The sequence below is a fragment of the Bacillus rossius genome, chromosome 2 (assembly GCF_032445375.1).
Source record: "Bacillus rossius redtenbacheri isolate Brsri chromosome 2, Brsri_v3, whole genome shotgun sequence".
In the NCBI taxonomy this organism is placed as follows: Eukaryota; Metazoa; Arthropoda; class Insecta; order Phasmatodea; family Bacillidae; genus Bacillus; species Bacillus rossius.
The window spans coordinates 30,282,074-30,309,509 of NC_086331.1; the positions used below are offsets into that span (position 1 = coordinate 30,282,074).

The 27,436-nt window shown below is 38.7% G+C and overlaps 1 protein-coding gene across 1 annotated transcript in view; it reads left to right on the forward strand.

Moving 5' to 3' along the window:
• The first annotated feature begins 284 nt into the window (after window positions 1-284).
• Window positions 285-27,436, forward strand: part of LOC134528872 (collagen alpha-2(I) chain-like) — a 39,924-nt gene continuing 12,772 nt past the window's right edge. Inside the window, exon 1 of the mRNA XM_063362537.1 lies at window positions 285-293. Coding sequence (XP_063218607.1) covers window positions 285-293 — 9 coding nt within the window. The remainder of the gene's footprint in view (window positions 294-27,436) is intronic.

Genomic DNA, 27,436 nt, shown 5'->3' on the forward strand with positions numbered 1-27,436 from the left:
CCTCAATTATCGACTTTGGAGCTGTGTGATGCTTGTATAGTTGTGTGGACAGAGTATTTGATGGCTAGTATGGAAAGTAATGCGGAGCGGGGTGTTGTGAAGGGGGTCGGTAACGCCTTTTGAATGGTATTGTTTTAACAAGGGGGAGAAGATGGTGTGAAGGAGTGTGTGTTTTTTTATTAAACAGTGTTAAATATTTTTTGAGATTTTATTTACTTCCACTTCTTGCCACGACTTTAAACTACAATTTTATTCAATATGAAGTGCGTCTCGTAGCGGTAGTAATGGCTGAGGTGAGTGTTGTAACTGCATCATATAAACTATAGCGATCAGACATTAAGTTAAAATATAAAATGTTATGTGTTGGATGCGGTTTCTCTCGTGAAGAGTGGGCACATCTAATACTGTACAAATGTGAATCGCCGTTTTTGTTTCTAGCATAATATTATCGTGCAAGATAAAGACTGCATGTGTTTTTTTTCTTTCATTAAAAATTTTAGGTGGGCGGATATTTTCACAAACATTTAAAATATCTGCTTCCATGCAGCTTTTTAAATATTAATACGTGAACATGTTCCTACTTAGAAGAGATACTTATCTACTTGTGGGTTAGGACTCTGAAAAATTTCTGGTTCCTGTGACTACTATGAGGTAGTAAGTAATTAAATTTGATGGAAGAAAAAGTTATTAAGTATTATTACCATAACCATCGCATCCTCAAAGCTGAGACTTAGTTGTATAGTTTCCATTTTTTGTTTTATAGTTTCCATTTTTGTTGACATATATCTTGTTATACAAAAGTTTAAGGAAATGGTTGTGGACTTTGTGGATTTTTGTCTATAAGGTTCATTACAACACTGGCAGGGAATTGAAACTCGACCTTACATACATACAATAAGGTACTTTAGAATGATGATGGCGACATCGGATGAAATCAAGAGGGCGGTCTCCTGCAGACACAAATATGCGCAAACATGAACTTGTTTAGGAATGTAATTATACGCAGACATTAAAAATATCTGCTTCCATGCAGCTTTAAAACACGAGTACGCAAACACGAGAAGAGAATATTCCTTGTGAGGTAGGACTCTGAAAAAATTTCTGGTCTGCTAAGATGGAGTAATAAATGTTTTTTTTAATTATCATTACTTTAACTATCGCATCCACAACGATAGTATTGATAACATATATTTTAGTTAAAACTTATAAGAAAACATGGTGGTTAAAACAGCAAAATGACTGTGGATTTTTGTCTATAAGGGTCATAATAATGCTGGTACGGGATAGGAACTCGACCTTACATACACTAGGGTACTTTAAAAACTTACACTTGATGAAACCATCAGATGAAATCAAGGTGGTGGTCTCCACTAAATAAGATGGCTGCCTCTGGCAGACGATGGTATATATATATATTTTTTTGATAATAAATTATTTTAAAAAATGCGGTGTAACGAAAAATTGTAACAGGGATGAGTGGGGTGTTCGATGACGATGTCATTGTAACAGAGGAGCGGGATGCTAGATCGTTTATTCGTAATGTAGAGGAGTGGGGTGTTCGATGCGTAGGTTTTTTTCTAGAAAACCAAATGGCGGATGTATTAGCATAGATCGGCATACGGATTAGCATAGATTGGTATATGGATTAGCTTAGATTCGCATACGGATTAGCATTGATTAGCATAGATTGGCATACGGATTAGCATAGATTGGCATGGATTAGCATACGGATTAGCATAGATTAGCATACGGATTAGCATACGGATTAGCATGGATTAGATGACGTCATCCAAGAGGTTGGCAACATCGAGGGTCGCAAGGCTAAAGGTCAGGGTCGTAACGGGACATTTTTTCGTGCGTACATGGCTGATGAACGTAACGGGACACTTTTTCGTGCGTGTATGGCCGGCGGAAGTGACGTAATCCATCATGGCTGATGAAGCGAAGCCTTAAGGTGGCTGCCGCGGATCCTCGGATCCCCCTCCGTCCTCCGGTGTCCCCATACGAACCAAATACATCTACACATGCAGTCGCTCCACCTCACAGAGGGCAACAGCTGCAGTTGAGTGCAAGCGAATGGCAGCAGACTGCCACAACATACAGTCGCTCCACCTCACCGAGGGCAACAGCTGCAGCTGAGTGCGAGCGACTGGCAGCAGACTGCTACAACATACAGTCGCTCCACCTCACAGAGGGCAACAGCTGCAAATGAGTGCGAGCTACTGGCTGCAGACTGCCGCATCATGATGTTGGTGCACTTCACATAGAGCAACAGCTGTAGTTGAGTGCGAGCGACTGGCAGCAGACTGCTGCAACATACAGTCTCTTCACCTCACCGAGGACAACAGTTGCAGTTGAGTGCAAGCGACTGGCAGCAGAGTGCCACGACATACAGTCGCTCCACCTCACAGAGGGCAACAGCTGCAGCTGAGTGCGAGCTACTGGCTGCAGACTGCCGCATCATGATGTTGGCGCACTTCACAGAGAGCAACAGCTGTAGTTGAGTGCGAGCGGCTGGCAGCAGACTGCTGCAACATACAGTCGCTCCACCTCACCGAGGGCAACAGCTGCAGTTGAGTGCGAGCTACTGGCTGTAGAGTGCTGCAACATACAGTCGCTTCACCTCACAGAGGCAACAGTTGCAGTTGAGTGCAAGCGACTGGCAGCAGAGTGCCACAACATACAGTCGCTCCACCTCACAGAGGGCAACAGCTGCAGCTGAGTGCGAGCTACTGGCTGCAGACTGCCGCATCATGATGTTGGCGCACTTCACAGAGAGCAACAGCTGTAGTTGAGTGCGAGCGGCTGGCAGCAGACTGCTGCAACATACAGTCGCTCCACCTCACCGAGGGCAACAGCTGCAGCTGAGTGCGAGCTACTGGCTGCAGAGTGCTGCAACATACAGTCGCTTCACCTCACCGAGGGCAACAGTTGCAGCTAGAGCTGTAGCAAACCGTATGTATTCGTTACTGAGTAACGGGTGCGGCATCTAGTAACGAGTAACGAAACGTTACACACGAATACATTTCGTTACTCGCATCTTCCGTATGTTTCACGCATGCGCGCGCGTATTCGTTACAAAGAACGATGTTTGTTTATTAATAAAAGTATAATTTGGAAATTCGTCGTCCAAGTTTTTTACTGTTTATTAAAGGTATTGTGTGTGTAGACAAAGTTTTAGATTCGAACAGAAACAACGTAAGAAAGTATTTTTTACAAATTATAAATATGTATGTTTTTGTTTTTTATAATCGCGTATTTTGACGTTTTATGTTCTTATCTTAAAATATATATTATAATAAAGCCGCTCTAATGAGAGTTTATTGTTTCTTGGTTTACAAAAGCTGTTAATTATCAAATATTTTTAATTGTTTATATTCGATTTATTTTTATTTACGCGACGTCATACTGTACGCGTGCGAAATACGATTCGATTCGATGCTGTTACATAACATAGCATGTGCCATGTCATGCGGTATCAGAAGTAACGAGTAACGATACGAAAGTAACGAGTACTAATTGTTATAGTAACGAATACATACGGGTACACATTTTTTCGTTACTTTTACACCTCTAGTTGCAGCTGAGAGCGAGCTACTGTATTACCTCAACATCCCCTTTGACCTCCGCCGCTATCTTGTAAGTATTATATGATCATTTGCTGTGACCTATGATGTCACCGCCGCGATTTTATTACAAAGTCACTTCTAGCCTCTGACATCATTGCCGCCATGTTGGATTAATTTATTGCAGGAGTTAGGCGTCAGCTTTAGGATTATCTCATTACTATTATACTGCCGACTTACTGGATTTTATTTGGTCTTTCTTTCTCATTTCAAAACACCATCTTGGATTACGTAACCACTGACAAACGAAGTGGCTGGAAGTTTAGGATTTCGGATTTTTTTATTACTCTTATACAGCTACCATTTTGGATTGAGTTTCAAAACACTAATCCTCCGAGGCTTGATTTTCATGGACCTAACATGGTAAGGTTTCCAAAAATCAAAGAGGGATGAAGCAATGCGTGCGCAACTTGCGGAGCCATGGCTGCTGTGTTCGTCATTAAATGTAGCAGTTACAAGCGTGGGAAATAAATAGCCCGAAAAATACACGATATTTTTAGCATCACGAAAACCTGTCGTGATAGACTCGTGAAGATTTCCTTCACGTACGTTGCTAGTTCACGGTCATTTACAACGGCCGAAGAGAGAAAGTTAACACTGCTCAAGATATGATCGTGCTGACCGTTCACACATAAATTCTGGCTAGTCCCCCCTCCCCCGCGCAACTGTGTACATTCGTCCAGCCGAATGCCAGCCAGACTATAGATGTGCATGCTAAAAATACATCGATGTTTATTTCCGATGTAAGTAGTATATAATAGCCGGTACTGGCCAAGGTGGTGGTGGTGCTGATGATGTACACAATCTTAGATTGTGAATTCACGATGGCCATCTTGAATGATCTTGACCTTTGACCTTGAGTTTCAAAATTTGCCCGAAATTCGCCAAAATCTGCCAAAAATTTCCAGTTTATTGGAAAAAATAATCCGCCAAAAATTAAAAAATATATGCAAAATTAAAAATTTCTCAATTTCGAGGGAAAAATTACCTTTTGAGGGAAAATTTCTCGTTTTAGTCCTCAAAAATGCCATTTACTAGAAAACTCCCCAAATTGACTTAAAATCCCCGGCAACAAGCCGCTCTGAGCCACCCTTGACAATTAGGATACCATGGCCACCATATTGAATTATGACGTAACCGTTGCAATTATAGTTAAGACCGCTATCTTAAAATACAATTTTTTATTCTAGAGAGGCGGGAAAATTTTTAAAATTTATAAAAAAAAATTAAAATAAAAAACTCCGCCATATTGGATTATGTAACTATTATAAGAAAAATGTGGAAAATTCTAAAATTTGTTAAAAATTAATCAAATTAATTTTAAACAATGACAAATTAAACACACTTATATCATGGATTCCTAGGTTCGAACCCGGAGAGGGCGAAAAAAATGATGACAGATCCTTCCCCCACATCATGTCCACCATATTGTTTGTGTGTGCTGGGGGCCCTCATCTTGTTAAGTCTCCTGGATGCCGCCATCTGGTTTTCGTCTGCTGGAAGCCGCCATCTTTTTTTCGTCTGCTAGAGTGCGCTACCGACATGTGAGTTTAATTTTTACCTGCTAGAGTGCAGTAATTATTTATTTCCAGGGCATCCATCATCTTGAAATTTGGCCGACATCTTGGAAAATCGTAATTATTTACCCGTAAGTTCGGGAAAAATTCCAAAATCAATTTAAAGTCTACCATTAATATACTGATTGGTTCGATCGATTCCTGTTCTTGGTAAGATACTTGATATATTCACACATAAAAAAGGTAATTTTAGGTAAAAATATCTTTACTTAATAAAATATGGTGGAAAGTCCTAAAATTATGTTACTAGTCAACCAGCCTTCAATAAGTCGATGAGAACATATTGGCCGCCATATTGGAAATTCATAATATTTTCCTAGAAATTCAGAAAACATTCCAAAATTCATCAAAAATCGCTCATTAATGTCATAATGTATTCGATCGATATCCTTTCTCGGTTCGATCATTGATCAAAGCAAATAAATTTAATTAAATATCACATCAATTCAACATAAAAGTGAAAGGTTCGATAAACATAACACATTTTTACAAATACAATTTATTACATAATTTCTACTCTACAACAAGTACACTTGCGAAAGTTAGCAATCTAATAAATATTTAGTTCTGCATTGGCTTTAACTGACTAATTCTTAGCTCCAATCGGTTTACTGAAGACATATACCAGCCATATCCTTTCCCTACGTAGTATTTTTCTTCCCGACAGAGTTTCTCGATATTGTGTTTAACAGACTGCTTCACATCGTCGGATTTGGAAATTGGATTATTCAATGTATTGAATGCGCACCTATTCACTTTGTCCTTGAATGGAAATGGTTTGCATATACACAGTCCAACCACAAATTATATTTTAAAGTTCAGTACGCTGCTACTTCATCTGTAAGGTGATTGGTTATGTTCCGTTTGATATCATCAAGAATGGTATAAATGTCTTTTGACTCACTAAATGTATTTAGATAATATTAGTATTCCAACGTTCCACGAAATGCAGATTTCGCCTAGTGGAATCCGTTATCATTTATCTGTAATGCTCCAAGAACAGTCTTTGGCTTATATTCATATCCAGACCTCATGGCGTTCGGTTGCTGAACATCTGTTTTTGTGTTTGTACGTATACGAGTCTCCAATCTAATGTCATAAGTCGAAATGTCTACAGGTAGTTCATCAGTAGGAACACGGACTTCACCTTTGCATTTTTTTCGCATGCCGTCGCAAAATGTCAATACGTGTAAACCAAACATGGCACTCATCGCAGCGAAACTTCGTACGAGAAGGATTCTTTACATATTTTCTCCTCTCATATTTTCGTGCATCATGGGAAAATGCGAACGACATATCACAGTAGCTGCAAAGATGTCTAGTTGATGAAGACTAAGTTTTCAGACCCGAACCGGATACTGATGTTGCTGCAGTTGTACCAATTTCCGATGTACCCTTAAGCGAATCAATCAATTGCTGTTGTACCGAAAACTTTATTTTCGCCGCGCAGCAGGACCTTTGTATGTCTTCAAGTGTCTTCTTTACCTATCATTTCTTGCAAATTTCTTGCGACATTGTTTACAGCGAAACTTGTTGTGAGGTAGATTCGTAGAACATTCTCTCTCTACTTGTTTCGTCAAGCATTACTGTTGTTTGAGAAAATCGTGTAACAGTAACGGCATCGAGGCTCTATAGTTGTTGTATCACCAGCCATTGAAGTCTCCATTGACGGCGAAAAGTCATTCATCCAGGTTTTTTTTTTTTTTTTTTGCAGCCTGCACTGTATACATCAAGCTCTCTTATGCCGGTGGTACCATGACTGTTGAAGTATCATCTAGTGTTGTCGTCGACGTTACCAACGATATCTGTGCCACCATCGTCGATGCTGACGTCAGGGTTCCCGTAGTCGATGGTACAACTTCCATTGAGTTCGACATTAAAGATGGTAAAGATGTCATCGAGTTCAAAATAACAGGTAATTAAGAGAATTATGCACCAGTTGAGACAAACTAAGTGATCCTTACACCGCCACAGCCAATACCAAACTGAAAGTCCCGCCGTCTGGGGACTCGCTTATATACCAAGCAACTTTGGGGGATTTTCAAGCCATTGGCATTTTTTAGGACTAAAACGGGAATTTTCCCCTCAAAACGGGAATTTTTCCCTCTAAATAGAGACATTTTTATTTTTCAAAATTTTTTGAGTTTTATGGCGGATTTTTTCCCCCTAATACTGGATAGTATGCTTTGGATTTTGGCAAATTTTTGGACTAATATATGCCCATTTATGAGTAATTTTTGGCAAATTTCGGCAAGTTTTAAAGTTTAAGGTCAAGGTCATTCAACGTAACGTCACAATTCAAGACGGCGGTTATTGGCACCACCACCACAGCCTAAAGCCTGGGCCAGTACCGGCTATTATATAAAACTGATACATAAAATAAAAACATCGATGTTTTCGATAGATCAAATAAAACATAGACTTAAGAAAATTGTATATAAATATATTTTACCTATTTTCAATGTGGGAAAATTAGACATTATTTTGAATTAAAATTTTATTAATTAGTATTTTTTTTACAAAAGAGGTGTTTAGATGTTTTTTATTTCTAAATTAAAATTCCGAATAGATAGGCAGAATACAAGAAAAAAGAGACATCACTGAAAGAGCGGCACTATTTGGATTCTTATCTAATTACACACGCCCTTAATGCATCTTCAAGAAACAAGTGAGCATTTATTGTAAAAAAAAATACTTTTGTTAAACAAAAGCAAATATTTACAAAAAAGTACAGAGTCGCTTATATATGTATTTTTTATAAACTCGACCATTTAAAAGACGTTTATTAGCCTACAGTTTCTGCTTGTTAAGCTCAATCTCTATTACATTTTTGTGTTCTATATTAAAAGTTAATTTAGTGAGGATAGTGTTCGTTCATTCAAAAAAATGTTATGAATTTGTTCATTGTGTTTTTATAATCACATAGCATATAACAAATTTATATTTTAATAGAACAAATCCTTGACAAATAATCATGGGGAAAATGGGCCAATTTCTAGAATAGTGGTTTCTGGGAAATAATCTAGATGTTTACCAATAAACGTTGATTTAATTACTATAAAATTATATTTTATTGTTTGTTTAATAAAACAAGAGTGGGTTTTATTGGTGAGTTATTTTCAAAGATAAATACTGTCTAGTGCTACCTTCATGGCAGGAACACAGGAATGAACTTGGGGAGAAAAAGGATAAGATTTTCAAATAAAATATTTGTAAATGAGCCAAAACGGGCGTGTATCTGGAGTTATTTGAAGTGCATTTCAATGTCGGAATAGGTCTTCTTAATAACGAATTAATGTGCATATAAATATAATCTATCACTATTTCTGATGCGATGAAAACCGTAAAACATGTTTGCAATACTTTGTATGAACAAATACTTGGACTATGCAAAAACTACCTAATAAATTGTACTTGTAAAATGACCAAACACGATATGAAAATTGTGTCAAAATCGAAACTTTTTATCTAGGTACAAAGTGAAGTTGCGAGAAACGAAATATTATTAATTCTCACGAACACACAAAAATTGTACAGCGTGCATATTAATTTAAAAGCAATAAACTATATTATTAAAAGCTGTCATGTTTAAACCACGTAAACAAATTTAATTTTCTGTGGACTATAAGCTAACCTAAAACATGTCCTGTAAATGTAATCCAAATATAGGCCAACGTCACATTATTTCTTTATATGCACAATGGTCCAGCCAGTTTATAAATTAAAATTCTCTTCAAATAAAGTTATTTACATCCAAAAGATCGAGCACATAAAGAATAATCAAAACATATCAATCCCTCGTAAATGAATTACAGATTTAACACAAGGGCCACATTAACACTTAATTCTAATTAGATAAAATTTCCATCTTGTACGAAACCTTCCACAGAAATTCGAACACGGCCGATTACAAAAACTTCCATGAAAACGGCCAATGCTCTGATATTTCTTCCACACAAAGAACCATACCAGTTACCAGCTGCCATGGAAGACCTTCGTCTGATAAGAGCCTTTAATCAATATTATTGGATAAACTCACCTGCACTCAGTTATGGTTGGCAATTTATTTACATAATTCACACTAATAGAATCGTCACTATTACTTTTAATTTATCACAAAAAGGCACTAACGTAAGCAAACTCCAATAAATATTCCGTCATTACTGTTTTACTTTCGTTTAAAATTAATCCTATCGCATCGAAAAAACAAGTGCGTTCTTTCGATGTATCGAAAGAAATACATCGACGCATCGTTAAACATCGAAAGTAATCGATGCATCGGATTGATTGTTGCATCAAATAAAAAAAACACATCGATGTTTTCGATACATCGATATATTATACTAGCTGCCCGACCCGGCTTCGCACGGCTATACTAATTGAAAAAAATTAAGCCACATCTCCCATTTACAGTAATGGTAAATAAAAAAAATTCAGTGAAAATTTATTACAATGCTGTATACTGTACCGGAGAGAAAATGAATAGCACCGATGGTTTCCCGACTCGTGCACGCAACGTACAACTGATGTACCCGTACTTCGCTACGGTAGTCTACAGGCAGATCACTCTTGCGCCGCTCATTATACATGCCCCTCCTTGTGGGTACGCCACTGCCGCGCGATGCCCGTTGCCATGGAGACGCAGAAGGCATGAACAATGAAAAATCCTGGTCTCATGCAGACAAAGTACCCACTGTTGCCTGGTTTTAACCACCCATGGGATCTAATTTTCGGAAAATGTCATCCTGCGTAACATAAGGAACATTACTGTGAAGTTTCAAGTCTGTAAAATATATATACTTGAAAAAAGGGCAATAAAAAAACAAATTAAACACAGAGATAGGAAAAAAATCAATAGTTTAGGTTTGCGATTTAAAGTGATAAAAAGTATTTAAATACTAATTGAACTCTTATGAGGGTACTGATTGCTTCGTTGTTAATATCACAAGGGTGTTTTTTACTTGTATGGGAAAATTAAGAATGATAAGGCATCTAGTGCGTGGCAACAATGTTAATAGGCAATAGGAAATAAACTTCTAGCGCCTGCGGCATTGTCAACACACACTTCGTACGTGTACTGCATGTTGTATCTAATCCCCTCCAACGCATTTGATTCTAAATTGGACTTTTGGTAAGGCTTTCTAATGTTATTGATAATATAATATAGCCTATAGCCTTCCTCGATAAATGTACTATCCAACAATGAGAGAATTTTTCAAATCGGACCAGTGGTTCCTGAGATTAGCGCGTTCAAACAAACAAACAAACAAACAAACTCTTCAACTTTATAATATTAGTATAGAAGTATAGATTGAGCATCGCTAAGGCAGACACGTCACTCGCCAGGCTCCTGTGGTGTTGGCGAGCGGAAAGTAACTTAGGGGCAGATGAAACAAATAAAACGGGAGACGGGAAGCAGAAGTCAGGGAACCCCCTCGTGTTTAAAAGAGTGACAAATGTGACAGCTGAAGGGGTGGGCGACACAAAAAGCGGACCAAACAGCTTTCTGACATGGTAACAGGGTGGTTAAAAATATTGCAGTACACGTACGAAGTGTGTGTTGACAATGCCGCATGCGCTAGAAGTTTATTTCCTATTGCCTATTAACATTGTTGCCACGCACTAGATGTCTTATCATTCTTTATTTTCCCATACAAGTTAAAACCACCCGTGTGATATTAACAAAGAAGCAATCAGTACCCTCGTAAGAGTTCAATTAGTATTTAAATACTTTTTATCACTTTAAATCGCAAACCTAAACAGTAGTATATGAATGGGGCTCCGGAAACAGGATTCAGGTTGTGGATTGTGTGGATTGTGATTGTCGGTGTCCGCCATCTTGGATTGTGACGTCACGGCGGCCATTTTTGACTCAAAATTCCTCAAAATTGACTCAAAATGACTCAAAATTTCCCGTTTTAAAAAAAAATTCCCGTTTTCGAGGTAAAAATTCCCGTTTCGAGGGAAAAATTCCCGTTTTATTCCGTAAAAATCCCAGCGGCTAGAAATGTCCTAGAAGAGGCTTAAGCATCCTAAACTCAAGCCTCAGTTAAGCCTCTATCAGGACTTGACCTTGACCTTTGACCTTGACCTTGACCCCGGCGGCCATTTTGGATCCGCCATCTTGGATGACGTAATTTTGTTTTCTCGAACATTCCGGCGATGTGTTTTCCGTCATATTGGATGATGACGTCACCGTTGCAATTTTCGTTACGGTCGCCATCTTTAATTTTTTTATTTATTATCCGATTTTAGTGAAAAAAATTAACAAATTATAAAAAAATTAAATAAAAATTTTTTAATAAATTATTAATAAAAAATATACTTTTACGACACGGAGTTCGGAGTCCTCGGTTCGAACCCGGTGAGGGCAAAATAAAATAAAAATGACGACCGATCCTTCCCCCGCGGTGGCTGCTGGCATACTGACTCACACCACTTTTTTTCAAAGCATATATATATCGTCACCTAGTATGACGTCATGTTCGCCATCTTGTCTTCGATGCTGGAAGCCATCTTCATTGTATCGATGGCTAGAGCGCGCTGATGACATGTTAGTTTAATTCTTATCCGCTAGAGTGCAGTAATCATTTATTACTGTGGCACCCGCCATCTTGTCATTTGGCCGTCATCTTGAAAATCCGTAATTATTTAGCTAGGAATTCGGGAAAAATTCCAAAATTCATTAAATAAATCACCCATTAATTTAAAAATTGATTAGATCGACTAAGGTCCTTGGTTCGAACCCTGGCCGATACAAAACAACATTAATATTTTAAAAAAGTACCACTAAAGTGTCAGGTTTGAGAAAATAAAAACACCGCAAGTTCTTTTACAAACATAATATTTATTACATAATTTCTATTCTACTACAGGATCACTTACGAAAGCTAACAAATTTATAATCAATCATTTAGTTCCGCATCGGTGTGAAATGACTAATTCTTAGCTCCAATCGGTTTATACTAGACAGAGTCCAACCAGAACCTTTACTGACATAGTTCTCCTCTTCTTGGCAGAGTTTCTGGATACCGTTTTTATCAGTTTGCTTCACATCGTCAGAACTGTAAATTACTGCAGCCGATGTCTTGAATGCACACTTCTTCACTTTCTCATCTAACGGATATGGCTTTCCATATAGACAGTCCGACCACAAGTTATATTTTAATGGACCTTTTGTTGCTACGTCATCAGTAAGCTGATTGATTATGTCCTGTCTAATATCATCAAGAAAAGTACAAATGTCCTTCGACTCACCGAACGTATTTAGATAATAATAGTCCTTCAATGTTCCACGAAATGCAGACTGCGCCAAGTTGAAGCCATTATCATTCACTTGTAATGCTCCGAACACAGTCTTAGGTTTATTTTCCTGTTCAGACGTCATACCAATCGGTTGCTGCACATCGGTTTTCTTGCTTGTACGCTCACGAGCCTTCAACCTAAACCGAGGAGTCAAAATTTCTGCAGGTAGTTCAGCAGTAGGCACACGGACTTCACCTTTACAGTTTTTCGCATGTCGTCGCAAATTATCAATTCGAGTAAACCATTCATGACACTCATCACAGCGAAACTTCATTCGAGAAGGATTCTTCGTGCATTTTCTCCGCTCATGTCTTCGTGCATCATGGGAAAATGCGAACGACGTATCACAGTAGCTGCAAGGATACCGTGGTGATGAAGACGAGCCTTTCAGACCTGATCCAGATACAGGCGTTGCAGCAGTAGTACCATTTCCAGGCATACTCTTATGCACATCGATGCATCGTTGTTGCGACGAAACCTATACTTTCTGCCGCACAGCAGGACCTTTGCATGCCTTCATGTGCGTTTTCATATTATCTTTTCTGGCAAACTGCTTATGACATTTCTCACAAACAAACATTTTACGATATAGGTTCTTGGCACATTCGCTCCTCTCGTGTCGTCGAGCATTGCTGCTGTTTGAGAAAATCTTGTCACAGTAACAGCACCGATGTTCGTTAGTTGTTGTCGATTCGGCATCCATTGAAGCCTCCATCGAGGGCGAAACGAAGTTCGTCGAGTTTTCCTGCACAGCCAGCACTACCGGCATTAAAGTCTCTTCTGCTGGTGGAACAGCACATATCGAAATCTCCTCCAGTGTTGTCATCGGCGTTGCCAACGGGATCCGCTCCAACATCGTCGGCGCTGACGTCATGGTTCCCGCAGTCGATGGTACAACCTCCATCGAGTTCGTCGTGAAAGTCGGTAAAGATGCCATCGAAGCCTCAAGAACAGGCACCAGAAAAAAAAAACTAGGCGATCCTTACACCGTCGACGGCAGTAACAAACTGAGCGTCCTGCTGTCTAGGACTCGTTTATATACATGCACCGGTTGGAATAATACGCTAGTCAAATCAAGAACCATTTACAATAATACTAGAGTCAAATCTACAAATTAAAAAAGGGGATCATTTGATCGAAAAAAAATTCGATCTCTCCAATATACGCCAGGCTCCAAGAGCTACAATTCACGTCATCAGATCCATCTACATTTTGCTCCTATGCTTCAATTGACCATTAGCTACAAGTGCTCCAACAGCTCGAAAACGTAATGTACGCAATGTGAGCACAATACATGCAATTTACATGCAATAAATGTAATGATCACTCAGTACACACAGGAAACGGAACGTACACACAGTACACACAGGAAACGGAACGTACACACAGTACACACAGGAAACGGAACGTACACACAGTACACACAGGAAACGGAACGTACACACAGTACACACAGGAAACGGAACGTACACACAGTACACACAGGAAACGGAACGTACACACAGTACACACAGGAAACGAAACGTACACACAGTACACACAGGAAACGAAACGTACACATAGTACACACAGGAAAAGGAACGTTTACACAGTACACACAGGAAACGGAACGTACACTCAGTACACACAGGAAACGGAACGTACACACAGTACACACAGGAAACGGAACGTACACACAGTACACACAGGAAACGGAACGTACACACAGTACACACAGGAAACGGAACGTACACACAGGAAACGAAACGTACTCACAGTACACACAGGAAACGGAACGTACACACAGTACACACAGGAAACGAAACGTACACACAGTACACACAGGAAACGTAACGTATACACACAGTACACACAGAAAACGGAACGTACACACAGTACACACAGGAAACAGAACGTACACACAGGAAACGAAACGTACACACAGTACACACAGGAAAGGAAACGTATACACACATTACACACAGGAAACGGAATGATCACACATAAATTAGCGGAAACACACAGGCTTAGTTGGAAATCAGAATACAAGAAATAAAAACATTAAATTTTTACTTTCAATATTTAATTACTTCTAAACATTACACAAATACAAGTAAAAGAAGCCATTATTGTATGTAGCCAGCTTTCCTCAGTTCTTTGAGTATGAAGGATATTTCTTTGATGCACGAATTGTTTCCTGCACAAAGCGAGTCATGTAGAAGTCTTAGCCGGTCAACCAATATGTTTGGATCTTTCCATGATGTGTAATCAATCTCTTCTACCACCATCTTACTTGCTTGTTTATTATAAATACTGTTAATATCACAATCGTCCCAGTGATCATAATAAGCATTATCAGATTTATTTATTATAACACGACGTTTCCATCGTTTCGGTCTCAGGACATCGCCACATTCTTCGATCTTGTCAGCTCTAGGTGCTTCATCACAGTCTATGCCTTTGTCAACAGCCTCAGAGTCACTGTAACAATCACTGTAGAAGACATCCTCTTCACCCAGATTACCGTATGAATTCGCTATCGATGATGTCGAAGTGTCTTCATCTTCTTCATGCTTCCTTTATAGGAGTCCATTATTTTGACAAAGAATGGAGGATCTACTGAATATAGGCTTGAATGTATTCTCACTTTTCACGGTGTTGATACTTCCATTAGTTTCAGTCTTCCCGAAGCCATTAGCATCCTTCAATTTATGTTCTTCCTCACGATCGGGTGAGCTAATACCATCACGCTCAGGACAAGGAAAATTATTGTCGTAATGCAGATCACTCTTCTTTAGTCTAGTGGATCCATCGGTGTCCTCTATGCCGTAAGTAGTCTTGACTTTACATGTTCTACCATGTCTTTTTAAGCTGTCAATTCGTGTTAACAACCTGCTACATCGATTACAGCTTAACATGTTGCGTAGTGGGTTTCTAGCACAATCATTCTTCTCATGACGTCTAGCATTCCTTCTCATGGCAAAATCCTTGGCACAGTATCTACAGCGGCTTCCTTCCGATTCAGCTGCAGATAACAAACCACGATCCATGGTAGCTTCTGTGACTAATGTTAGATACAAACTGTCAGTTTTCTACAATTGGAACCATTTCTTAAATAGAGTTTTTGAAATATTTCATCAGCGAGAGTTAAGTTATCTAATGCAAAGCAAATTGATGCAAGTAGTTCTGGCTGTCGTCAACAGATGTCGCCACGTGTTGCTTGCAGGTAAATAATATCTATTTCATTAATGTGGGATGCGGAACGCTCACTATCGATCGCAAAGGGAGGTTGGCTTCGATAGTATCCAAGGAGAAAAAAAGTTCGTCCTTCCTGCTAGTGCTTCTCAAATTTCTCACGGTCCGCCATCTTGGATTGTGACGTCACGGCGGCCATCTTGGACGGGTGTGACCTTGACCTTTGACCGAAACCGCAGGAATGATTGCAAGCACACGGATTAACCATTAAAATATTGATAAGAATAATCAGGAGCACACGGAGAACACCATCATAATATTGGCAAGAATAATCAGGAGCACACGGAGAAAACCGCCACAAGATTTCTTTGATATCATAACTTTTACTTTCCATTACTTTTCAATATTTTCATTGATGATATTACATTTGTACCTAAACATTCGAGTGGTGTATTGTTTGCCGATGATTTTAATATTTCCAGAAGTATTAACTCTATCAATGACTGTTTGTTACTTGAATTTGATATACATGAAATTAATAAATGGTGCTTATTAAATTTAGTAACTCTTAACACAAGTAAAACAAAAATTATCTCCTTCACAAGGAAATATCATCCTGTAAAATATGATTATGTTCTTAACAATAAAATAATCCCAATCACTTCTTCTATAAAAGATTTAGGTATACTACTCGACTCAAAATTATATTTTCACTTGCATGTAAATTACTTAGTTACTAGTTCAAATAGAACATAAGCATTAATCAAATATATTACGTTCTATGCTACAAACAGTGACTCTCTTCTTTGTCTTTATTTATCACTTGTTAGATCTAAGTTAGAATATTGTTGAGTTATTTGGAATTCAATTAATCCTTCCGATAGCAATAAATTATAATCCATTCAGAATAAATTTGATAAAATAATTAAACTTAAAAACTTCTCTCAGATTAATATGGATTCTCTTTCTGAACGCCGTATCTATCTGGATTATGTATTTATTAAAAACTGTTACTGTTCAAAATTAAATTGTAAGTCCATTCTTGATAATACTGGCATTAGAATTCCCCAATTTAACAGCCGTTTAACTTCTACCTTATGTACATACCATAAAAAGAATGATATAATTTTTCGACTCATTACTAATTTCAATAAAATTGATCATCTTAATCTGTGAAAGTGTAGCTAGGTAATACTGTAATGTCTATGTTTTGTATTTCTTTCTTTTTTGCATTTTATATTTTGATGTTTATTTTTAATAGTTATACTCATTTTAACTTTACTTGTTTGTTTGTATTTTGTTTGTATTGTTTATATGTTGTCCTTGTATATATGTGTTGTGCCCACCGCTAAAGCCCTCGGCTGTTGGTGGGCATGTTACAATATTAAATAAATAAATAAATAAAATAAAAATACAAAAAAAAATTTTAAAAAAATTAAAAATTAAAAATAAAAACAAAAAAAATTCAAACATTCTGGCTTGTACTAAAACTCTATCTTTGCTCAACAATGAGAAGTTCACAAGCTAGCAGAATGTTTGAGTTTTTTTTTTCGTTTTATTTTTAATTTTTAATTTTTTATTTTTTATTTTTTTGTATTTTTATGATATCAAATAAATCTTGTGGCGGTTTTCTCCGTGTGCTCCTGATTATTCTTGCCAATATTATGATGGTGTTCTCCGTGTGCTTGCAATAGTTCCTGCGGTTTCGGTCAAAGGTCAAGGTCACACCCATCCAAGATGGCCGCCGTGACGTCACAATCCAAGATGGCGGACCGTGAGAAATCTGAGAAGCACTAGCAGGAAGGACGAACTTTTTTTCTCCTTGGATACTATCGAAGCCAACCTCCCTTTGCGATCGATAGTGAGCGTTCCGCATCCCACATTAATGAAATAGATATTATTTACCTGCAAGCAACACGTGGCGACATCTGTTGACGACAGCCAGAACTACTTGCATCAATTTGCTTTACATTAGATAACTTAACTCTCGCTGATGAAATATTTCAAAAACTCTATTTAAGAAATGGTTCCAATTGTAGAAAACTGACAGTTTGTATCTAACATTAGTCACAGAAGCTACCATGGATCGTGGTTTGTTATCTGCAGCTGAATCGAAAGGAAGCCGCTGTAGATACTGTGGCAAGGATTTTGCCATGAGAAGGAATGCTAGACGTCATGAGAAGAATTATTGTGCTAGAAACCCACTACGCAACATGTTAAGCTGTAATCGATGTAGCAGGTTGTTAACACGAATTGACAGCTTAAAAAGACATGGTAGAACATGTAAAGTCAAGACTACTTACGGCATAGAGGACACCGATGGATCCACTAGACTAAAGAAGAGTGATCTGCATTACGACAATAATTTTCCTTGTCCTGAGCGTGATGGTATTAGCTCACCCGATCGTGAGGAAGAACATAAATTGAAGGATGCTAATGGCTTCGGGAAGACTGAAACTAATGGAAGTTTCTACACCGTGAAAAGTGAGAATACATTCAAGCCTATATTCAGTAGATCCTCCATTCTTTGTCAAAATAATGGACTCCTAAAAAAGAAACATGAAGACGATGAAGACACTTCGACATCATCGATAGCGAATTCATACGGTAATTTGGGTGAAGAGGATGTCTTCTACAGTGATTGTTACAGTGACTCTGAGGCTGTTGACAAAGGCATAGACTGTGATGAAGCACCTAGAGCTGACAAGATCGAAGAATGTGACGATGTCCTGAGACCGAAACGATGGAAACGTCGTGTTATAATAAATAAATCTGATAATGCTTATTATGATCACTGGGACGATTGTGATATTAAAAGTATTTATAATAAACAAGCAAGTAAGATGGTGGTAGAAGAGATTGATTACACATCATGGAAAGATCCAAACATATTGGTTGACCGGCTAAGACATCTACATGACTCGCTTTGTGCAGGAAACAATTCGTGCATCAAAGAAATATCCTTCATACTCAAAGAACTGAGGAAAGCTGGCTACATACAATAATGGCTTCTTTTACTTGTATTTGTGTAATGTTTAGAAGTAATTAAATATTGAAAGTAAAAATTTAATGTTTTTATTTCTTGTATTCTGATTTCCAACTAAGCCTGTGTGTTTCCGCTAATTTATGTGTGATCATTCCGTTTCCTGTGTGTAATGTGTGTATACGTTTCCTTTCCTGTGTGTACTGTGTGTACGTTTCGTTTCCTGTGTGTACGTTCTGTTTCCTGTGTGTACTGTGTGTACGTTCCGTTTTCTGTGTGTACTGTGTGTATACGTTACGTTTCCTGTGTGTACTGTGTGTACGTTTCGTTTCCTGTGTGTACTGTGTGTACGTTCCGTTTCCTGTGTGTACTGTGTGTACGTTTCGTTTCCTGTGTGTACGTTCCGTTTCCTGTGTTTACTGTGTGTACGTTCCGTTTCCTGTGTGTACTGTGTGTACGTTCCGTTTCCTGTGTGTACTGTGTGTACGTTCCATTTCCTGTGTGTACTGAGTGTACGTTCCGTTTCCTGTGTGTACTGTGTGTACGTTCCTTTTCCTGTGTGTACTATGTGTACGTTTCGTTTCCTGTGTGTACTGTGTGTACGTTTCGTTTCCTGTGTGTACTGTGTGTACGTTCCGTTTCCTGTGTGTACTGTGTGTACGTTCCGTTTCCTGTGTGTACTGTGTGTACGTTCCGTTTCCTGTGTGTACTGTGTGTACGTTCCGTTTCCTGTGTGTACTGAGTGATCATTACATTTATTGCATGTAAATTGCATGTATTGTGCGTACATTGCGTACATTACGTTTTGGAGCTGTTGGAGCACTTGTAGCTAATGGTCAATTGAAGCATAGGAGCAAAATGTAGATGGATCTGATGACGTGAATTGTAGCTCTTGGAGCCTGGCGTATATTGGAGAGATCGAATTTTTTTTCGATCAAATGATCCCCTTTTTTAATTTGTAGATTTGACTCTAGTATTATTGTAAATGGTTCTTGATTTGACTAGCGTATTATTCCAACCGGTGCATGTATATAAACGAGTCTTAGACAGCAGGACGCTCAGTTTGTTACTGCCGTCGACGGTGTAAGGATCGCCTAGTTTTTTTTTTCTGGTGCCTGTTCTTGAGGCTTCGATGGCATCTTTACCGACTTTCACGACGAACTCGATGGAGGTTGTACCATCGACTGCGGGAACCATGACGTCAGCGCCGACGATGTTGGAGCGGATCCCGTTGGCAACGCCGATGACAACACTGGAGGAGATTTCGATATGTGCTGTTCCACCAGCAGAAGAGACTTTAATGCCGGTAGTGCTGGCTGTGCAGGAAAACTCGACGAACTTCGTTTCGCCCTCGATGGAGGCTTCAATGGATGCCGAATCGACAACAACTAACGAACATCGGTGCTGTTACTGTGACAAGATTTTCTCAAACAGCAGCAATGCTCGACGACACGAGAGGAGCGAATGTGCCAAGAACCTATATCGTAAAATGTTTGTTTGTGAGAAATGTCATAAGCAGTTTGCCAGAAAAGATAATATGAAAACGCACATGAAGGCATGCAAAGGTCCTGCTGTGCGGCAGAAAGTATAGGTTTCGTCGCAACAACGATGCATCGATGTGCATAAGAGTATGCCTGGAAATGGTACTACTGCTGCAACGCCTGTATCTGGATCAGGTCTGAAAGGCTCGTCTTCATCACCACGGTATCCTTGCAGCTACTGTGATACGTCGTTCGCATTTTCCCATGATGCACGAAGACATGAGCGGAGAAAATGCACGAAGAATCCTTCTCGAATGAAGTTTCGCTGTGATGAGTGTCATGAATGGTTTACTCGAATTGATAATTTGCGACGACATGCGAAAAACTGTAAAGGTGAAGTCCGTGTGCCTACTGCTGAACTACCTGCAGAAATTTTGACTCCTCGGTTTAGGTTGAAGGCTCGTGAGCGTACAAGCAAGAAAACCGATGTGCAGCAACCGATTGGTATGACGTCTGAACAGGAAAATAAACCTAAGACTGTGTTCGGAGCATTACAAGTGAATGATAATGGCTTCAACTTGGCGCAGTCTGCATTTCGTGGAACATTGAAGGACTATTATTATCTAAATACGTTCGGTGAGTCGAAGGACATTTGTACTTTTCTTGATGATATTAGACAGGACATAATCAATCAGCTTACTGATGACGTAGCAACAAAAGGTCCATTAAAATATAACTTGTGGTCGGACTGTCTATATGGAAAGCCATATCCGTTAGATGAGAAAGTGAGGAAGTGTGCATTCAAGACATCGGCTGCAGTAATTTACAGTTCTGACGATGTGAAGCAAACTGATAAAAACGGTATCCAGAAACTCTGCCAAGAAGAGGAGAACTATGTCAGTAAAGGTTCTGGTTGGACTCTGTCTAGTATAAACCGATTGGAGCTAAGAATTAGTCATTTCACACCGATGCGGAACTAAATGATTGATTATAAATTTGTTAGCTTTCGTAAGTGATCCTGTAGTAGAATAGAAATTATGTAATAAATATTATGTTTGTAAAAGAACTTGCGGTGTTTTTATTTTCTCAAACCTGACACTTTAGTGGTACTTTTTTAAAATATTAATGTTGTTTTGTATCGGCCAGGGTTCGAACCAAGGACCTTAGTCGATCTAATCAATTTTTAAATTAATGGGTGATTTATTTAATGAATTTTGGAATTTTTCCCGAATTCCTAGCTAAATAATTACGGATTTTCAAGATGACGGCCAAATGACAAGATGGCGGGTGCCACAGTAATAAATGATTACTGCACTCTAGCGGATAAGAATTAAACTTACATGTCATCAGCGCGCTCTAGCCATCGATAAAATGAAGATGGCTTCCAGCATCGAAGACAAGATGGCGAACATGACGTCATACTAGGTGACGATATATATATGCTTTGAAAAAAAGTGGTGTGAGTCAGTATGCCAGCAGCCACCGCGGGGGAAGGATCGGTCGTCATTTTTATTTTATTTTGCCCTCACCGGGTTCGAACCGAGGACTCCGAACTCCGTGTCGTAAAAGTATATTTTTTATTAATAATTTATTAAAATTTTATTATTTAATTTTTTTATAATTTTTAAATTTTTTCATTAAAATCGGATAATAAATAAAAAAAGTTAAAGATGGCGACCGTAACGAAAATTGCAACGGTGACGTCATCATCCAATATGACGAAAAACACATCGCCGGAATGTTTGAGAAAACAAAATTACATCATCCAAGATGGCGGATCCAAAATGGCCGCCGGGGTCAAGGTCAAGGTCAAAGGTCAAGGTCAAGTCCTGATAGAGGCTTAACTGAGGCTTGAGTTAAGGATGCTTAAGCCTCTTCTAGGACATTTCTAGCCGCTGGGTTTTTTACGGAATAAAACGGGAATTTTTCCCTCGAAACGGGAATTTTTCCCTCGAAAACGGGAATTTTTTTTAAAACGGGAAATTTTGAGTCATTTTGAGTCAATTTTGAGGAATTTTGAGGAATTTTGAGTCAAAAATGGCCGCCGTGACGTCACAATCCAAGATGGCGGACACCGACAATCACAATCCACACAATCCACAACCTGAATCGTGTTTCCGGAGCCCCATTCATATACTACTCTAAACTATTGCTTTTTTCCTCTCCCTGTGTTTAATTTGTTTTTTATTGCCCTTTTTTCAAGTATATATAATTTACAGACTTGAAACTTCACAGTAATGTTCCTTATGTTACGCAGGATGACATTTTCCGAAAATTAGATACCATGGGTGGTTAAAACCAGGCAACAGTGGGTACTTTGTCTGCATGAGAACAGGATTTTTCATTGTTCATGCCTTCTGCGTCTCCATGGCAACGGGCATCGCGCGGCAGTGGCGTACCCACAAGGAGGGGCTTGTATAATGAGCGGCGCAAGAGTGATCTGCCTGTAGACTGCCATAGCGAAGTACGGGTACATCAGTTGTACCTTTCGTGCACGAGTCGGGAAACCATCGGTGCTATTCATTTTCTCTCTGGTACATTATACAGCATTGTAATAAATTTTCACTGAATTTTTTTTATTTACCATTACTGTAAATGGGATGTGGCTTAATTTTTGTCTATTAGTATAGCCGTGCGAAGCCGGGTCGGGCAGCTAGTAATTTATCTAAATTCAAGCAAGGAAAACCCGAAAACCGGATAATCGGGGCCCGGGTAATAGTATAGTATTTTATATTTATTGAAGTTTTTAATTTGTTTTTAATTTTTGCATGTTATATTTTAGGGAGAGGGTGGACCCGGTGGAGAGTGTACATTAAGTTTTCCTTCGGGATGTTGGGAAATACCCAAAATTGTGGTCTACAGCTCGGGAAATCAGTTTACATATTAATGAAGATTGTAAATTCGCATATTTACTGATATGTGAATACAAATATGTGAATTGGTATATACGAATTTTAATAGGCCTATATGTACATGTGCGAATACGAATATTCATGTATTCATAGTATCTAATGTGCAAATACGAATATATACTCGAAAATACGAATGCAAAAGTATTTGTATAGAATATCATTTTTGCTAATACACACTTATTCGTATTTCCGAATTAAAATATGCTCATCACTGCCCGCCGAGGAGGGTCTATTTCTGACCTTCTCCCTGGGTTTAGGACTGGGTGATTGTGAAGTTCCTATCAATTTAATCCCACAGAAGGCAACGGCAGACCACTGCAGAATCATCCTGCCTCATCATGTCATCACCGTGGCGTTGCCTATGCTCACGACACACAGTTATGGGCTTAAACGAATCATCATCATAACGTGCGAATATCTTTTGAAAATGCTTGTGAGAAAACAGCAAAAAAAAAAAAATGCCATGTAAAAATTTCAGGTTTAGCCGCAACCTGGACACACATACTCAAGATATCAGAGTGGGTTCTGTTAACGAAAAATGTGGGTGGATGGTTAGCTATTTTTTCGTATTTTGTTTTTAAACTGTGGTTTTAGGAGAGTGAAAGGGGCAAAAACACGTGTTTTTAGAACAATTTGTAGACGTTGAACCCCTAGTAAAGATCATTGAAAACACCCAAGGGACTTGCATTACACTTTTATCTTCATTCCTCCGTCATCTAGTGTAATGTTATAACCTCTCAGATTCCTTAGTAGTCCAAGGCACGACGAGCAGACTGCGCGCTCAGTGCAGAGCAATGGCGGCTTCAGGATGACTTTTCGGGAGAGGCTATCGCACAAAGAAAGGCCGTAGTTGCAAAAAATGAAAGTGGTCAGATATTGACTTTTGAATATTATTTACAAATTACAGGTTTCAAATACAGAACCTTAGTAGCTCAATGCAACTTTTGATGAGATAAAAGTTTAACATCTGAAATTAAATATTTAAGTAAACATAAATATGCACTAATCAATAAAATTGGTCCCGGGAGGGGCTATCGCCCCCACCGCCCCCCTTCTGGAGCCGCGCTCGGTGCAGAGGCGATAGCGCGCTAGAAGCACCAGCGAGCGTCACAACCCTGACAGGGCGGGCCCCGTAAATGCTACGTAGAAATGACAAGAAAATGAGACCCTGCGAGGGCTGCCTACGCGGAACTGGAACAGGGTTGTTCCCACACTCGCTCAGCCGGACGCGGCGACTCGGACGTGCAGTACCAGCCAGTCGATGCGCCGGCAGGTTTTCCCCACGGCTTGCCTTCGTCGCCGCCAGTCGGCGAGAGAGACGCTCCTCCTCCTCCTCTTCTTCTTCTTGTTATCATAGTTTCCTGGTATTGTTACATTCCCCAGCCCATCCTCCTTTTATTACTTTTTCCCCCTTCTTTCTCCTCCGGCTTCGCGTCCTTTCGCCCGTTGTCCGCGGCGATGCGCGCCCATCCTCACCTTGACTCGAGCCGCGAACTCGCGCCCGTTGCCGTTGGCGCGCGCTTCACACGGTGTCGCTGTCAGCAGGGGCGAACACACACTTCAGACGTGACTAGGGTGGGAGGCAATTAAAAAAAAACGAATGATAACAAAAACGGCGGATACAGTTTGGTGTTGCAGCTACATATCTATCATATACATCCAAAATTTAATTACACCACTGGATAGCTAAAGGATCAAAGAATTCGTTACGCTAAGTGAGGACTGCATCGCGTCTCGCGTGGTGGAGGGGGAAGCGCCGCCATTTTGAGGTCATTTTGCTGCGTTTCGAGATTTCCATTTAGTATAACTTTTGACTCGGAGAAGCTACGACGTTCGTTTTAGTTTCAATTGTCAACTCTCGTTAAAATCTATCGAATGCATATATTAAACATTAGTGTAAAATAGTTACAGTGAAAATGTATGGTGTAAAAATAAAAAATATATAATCCAAAATATATAATTTCGGCCTATACGCGACTTCTTAGTGTTCTAACAAGATTATAACACACATAAAAAAGAGTATTTTATATTTTCTATAGAAAATATTTCCTTTTACGTACACGTATTCACGTACAACACACGGCTGTGTCAATGACACAACCACATCCCATTATTTTTAAATTCCGGCTGCGGGGTTAAAACATTAAAAATAAATTAAATTTTAACACGTGTATTAAAAAACTTAACATTACTATTAACACTAAGTACGGTATTCCAAGATACAAAAATAAGGTTTTAGTTGTTAAATATGCTACACTTCTACACTAACCGTATTCATAGAGCACGATAGGACGCGGCCTCTCCCGTATTATCATATAACTGATTTTGGTGTTCTATCCGCTGCTGTACTGTTGCCAAAATGAAGTGAAACTTCTTGCTTATTAGGTATGTATAGAGATAAATTATTGCTATCTTTTTATTGAGAATAGTAAGAATGTGGGTAAGATCTCAAATAAAACAAATTCACATAACACTTTTTAACTATAAAGATTTACACAAGTAATTAAACGTACACGAAAGAACAGTATTTTCTTGCGAAGATGGCCCGTGGCTCGGTGCACAACAATAAGCTCAAACCCCGTTGTGTTGCCCTTTGCCCTAGTCGGGATGGCGTCAGGCGCAGGCGGGTCCCTACCGCCGTGACCCGCCTATCCCTGCAGCATGGCAGGGATCAACCACGTGGAGCCCGCTCAAGGCTGCTCCAGCTATCACCGACCGCGCCAACGGCCCCGGAGTGGGGATAGCGCAACGTCCACCCACAAGAAACAACCGCTCATACACAAGTGCGCAAGTGCGCGAGAGCGTAAGAGCACTAGGGTGTGAATGGTCAAATGCACGAGTGGGTAAAGTACAAGAGTGTGCAAGATGGCAAAGGTGCAAGTGTGCGAGTGTGCAAGTGTGCAAAAGTGTGCAAAAGTGTATAAAAGTGTATAAAGGTTTATTAAAAATGTATAAAAGTGTATTAACATGTATAAAGTGAATAAAAGTGTGTAAAAAGTGTAAGAATGTATAAAAGTCTATAAAAGTGTTGAAGTTACTGTAAAAGTGTGTAAAAATTATTGTAAAGAGTGTGTAATGGTGTGTGTTATAGCTTTGTTAAAGACAGGGTAAAAGTGTGTATAAAAGTGTGTTTAAAATAGTGGGGTGCTGTAACAACTTAGAAACACATAACTTAGAAACACACAAGATAGAATATTCTAAGTTATGCCTGTTCTAAGTTGTGTGTTTCTAAGTTATGATAGTTCTAAGTTTTGTGTTTCTAAGTTGCGATAGTTCTAAGTTATGATTTTCTAAGTTATGACGTTTCTAAATTGTGTAGATATTGAATGGGGAAACTTTTGGTGTGTGTTTGTGGCAAATTTTTTAATACGGTCTTATATCGAACCCCCTACAAAGCTTCTCACTTTGAGAGTTAGGGGGCGATGTATAACCATCTTGGCCACCAGCGCTCTCTATGTGCTTCGTTGTAAACTACATTTTTGAAGACTTGTTTGTTTCTCGGCAGATGGCATTCTCACACAGTCCGTGCATTTAACGGTGAAATTACTGTGAAAATAAATTTTATAAATTATATAAACTACTCAACCAAAAAACTCATTTTTTTCCCCATTCAAAACAAAAAGAAAAACAGTAAATTAAAAAAGGCTAAATTATTTGAAGATATTTCTATCAAAGGAATTATAAAAATATACTAAAAATTTAATTTTAACATTAAAATATAGGTATGGTGGAAATACCGGCCATTTAAATTAGCCAGGAATGTATAAAAAGAGTACTAGTTTCTCAGCAACCCAAATTTACTGGGTAGTTTTTATTGCATGGTTTTTATTACTGGCAACCATTCTTTCGGCCTTATTCTTGTCATAGTGGATACCGATTTTTACTTTATTTTTTAAACTTCTTAATTTAAAGTTATATGCTACTTATTTGTTTAATTGAGAAAGCTCTGCTAAATTGGTCATTTTTGAAGCGGAAAATTTAATACACAGTCCAATGTTTTATAGCAAACTTTGTTAGGTGAACTATTACTACGTGCAATTAAATGCATTTGTGACCACGGTTAGTCACCATGTTATAGCAAATGAATAACTATCCCATAAAACACAAAAAGTAATCCAATTAAATCAAAGGGAAACAATTTTGTAAAGATCTCGTTATGCGCAATTCACAATTATATATATGTGTATATATATATATATATATATATATATATATATATATATATATAGTTTGAATATTTGTCCAAACAAATTCGCACTTAGTAATTTTTTAAGTACGAGCATGTAACAAGTTTGTATTTTGAAAAGAAAAAAAAAGACGAAATTAAAATTTTGTATGATTTTAACCTTCCATATAAAAAATGTAACACAATTTCCTG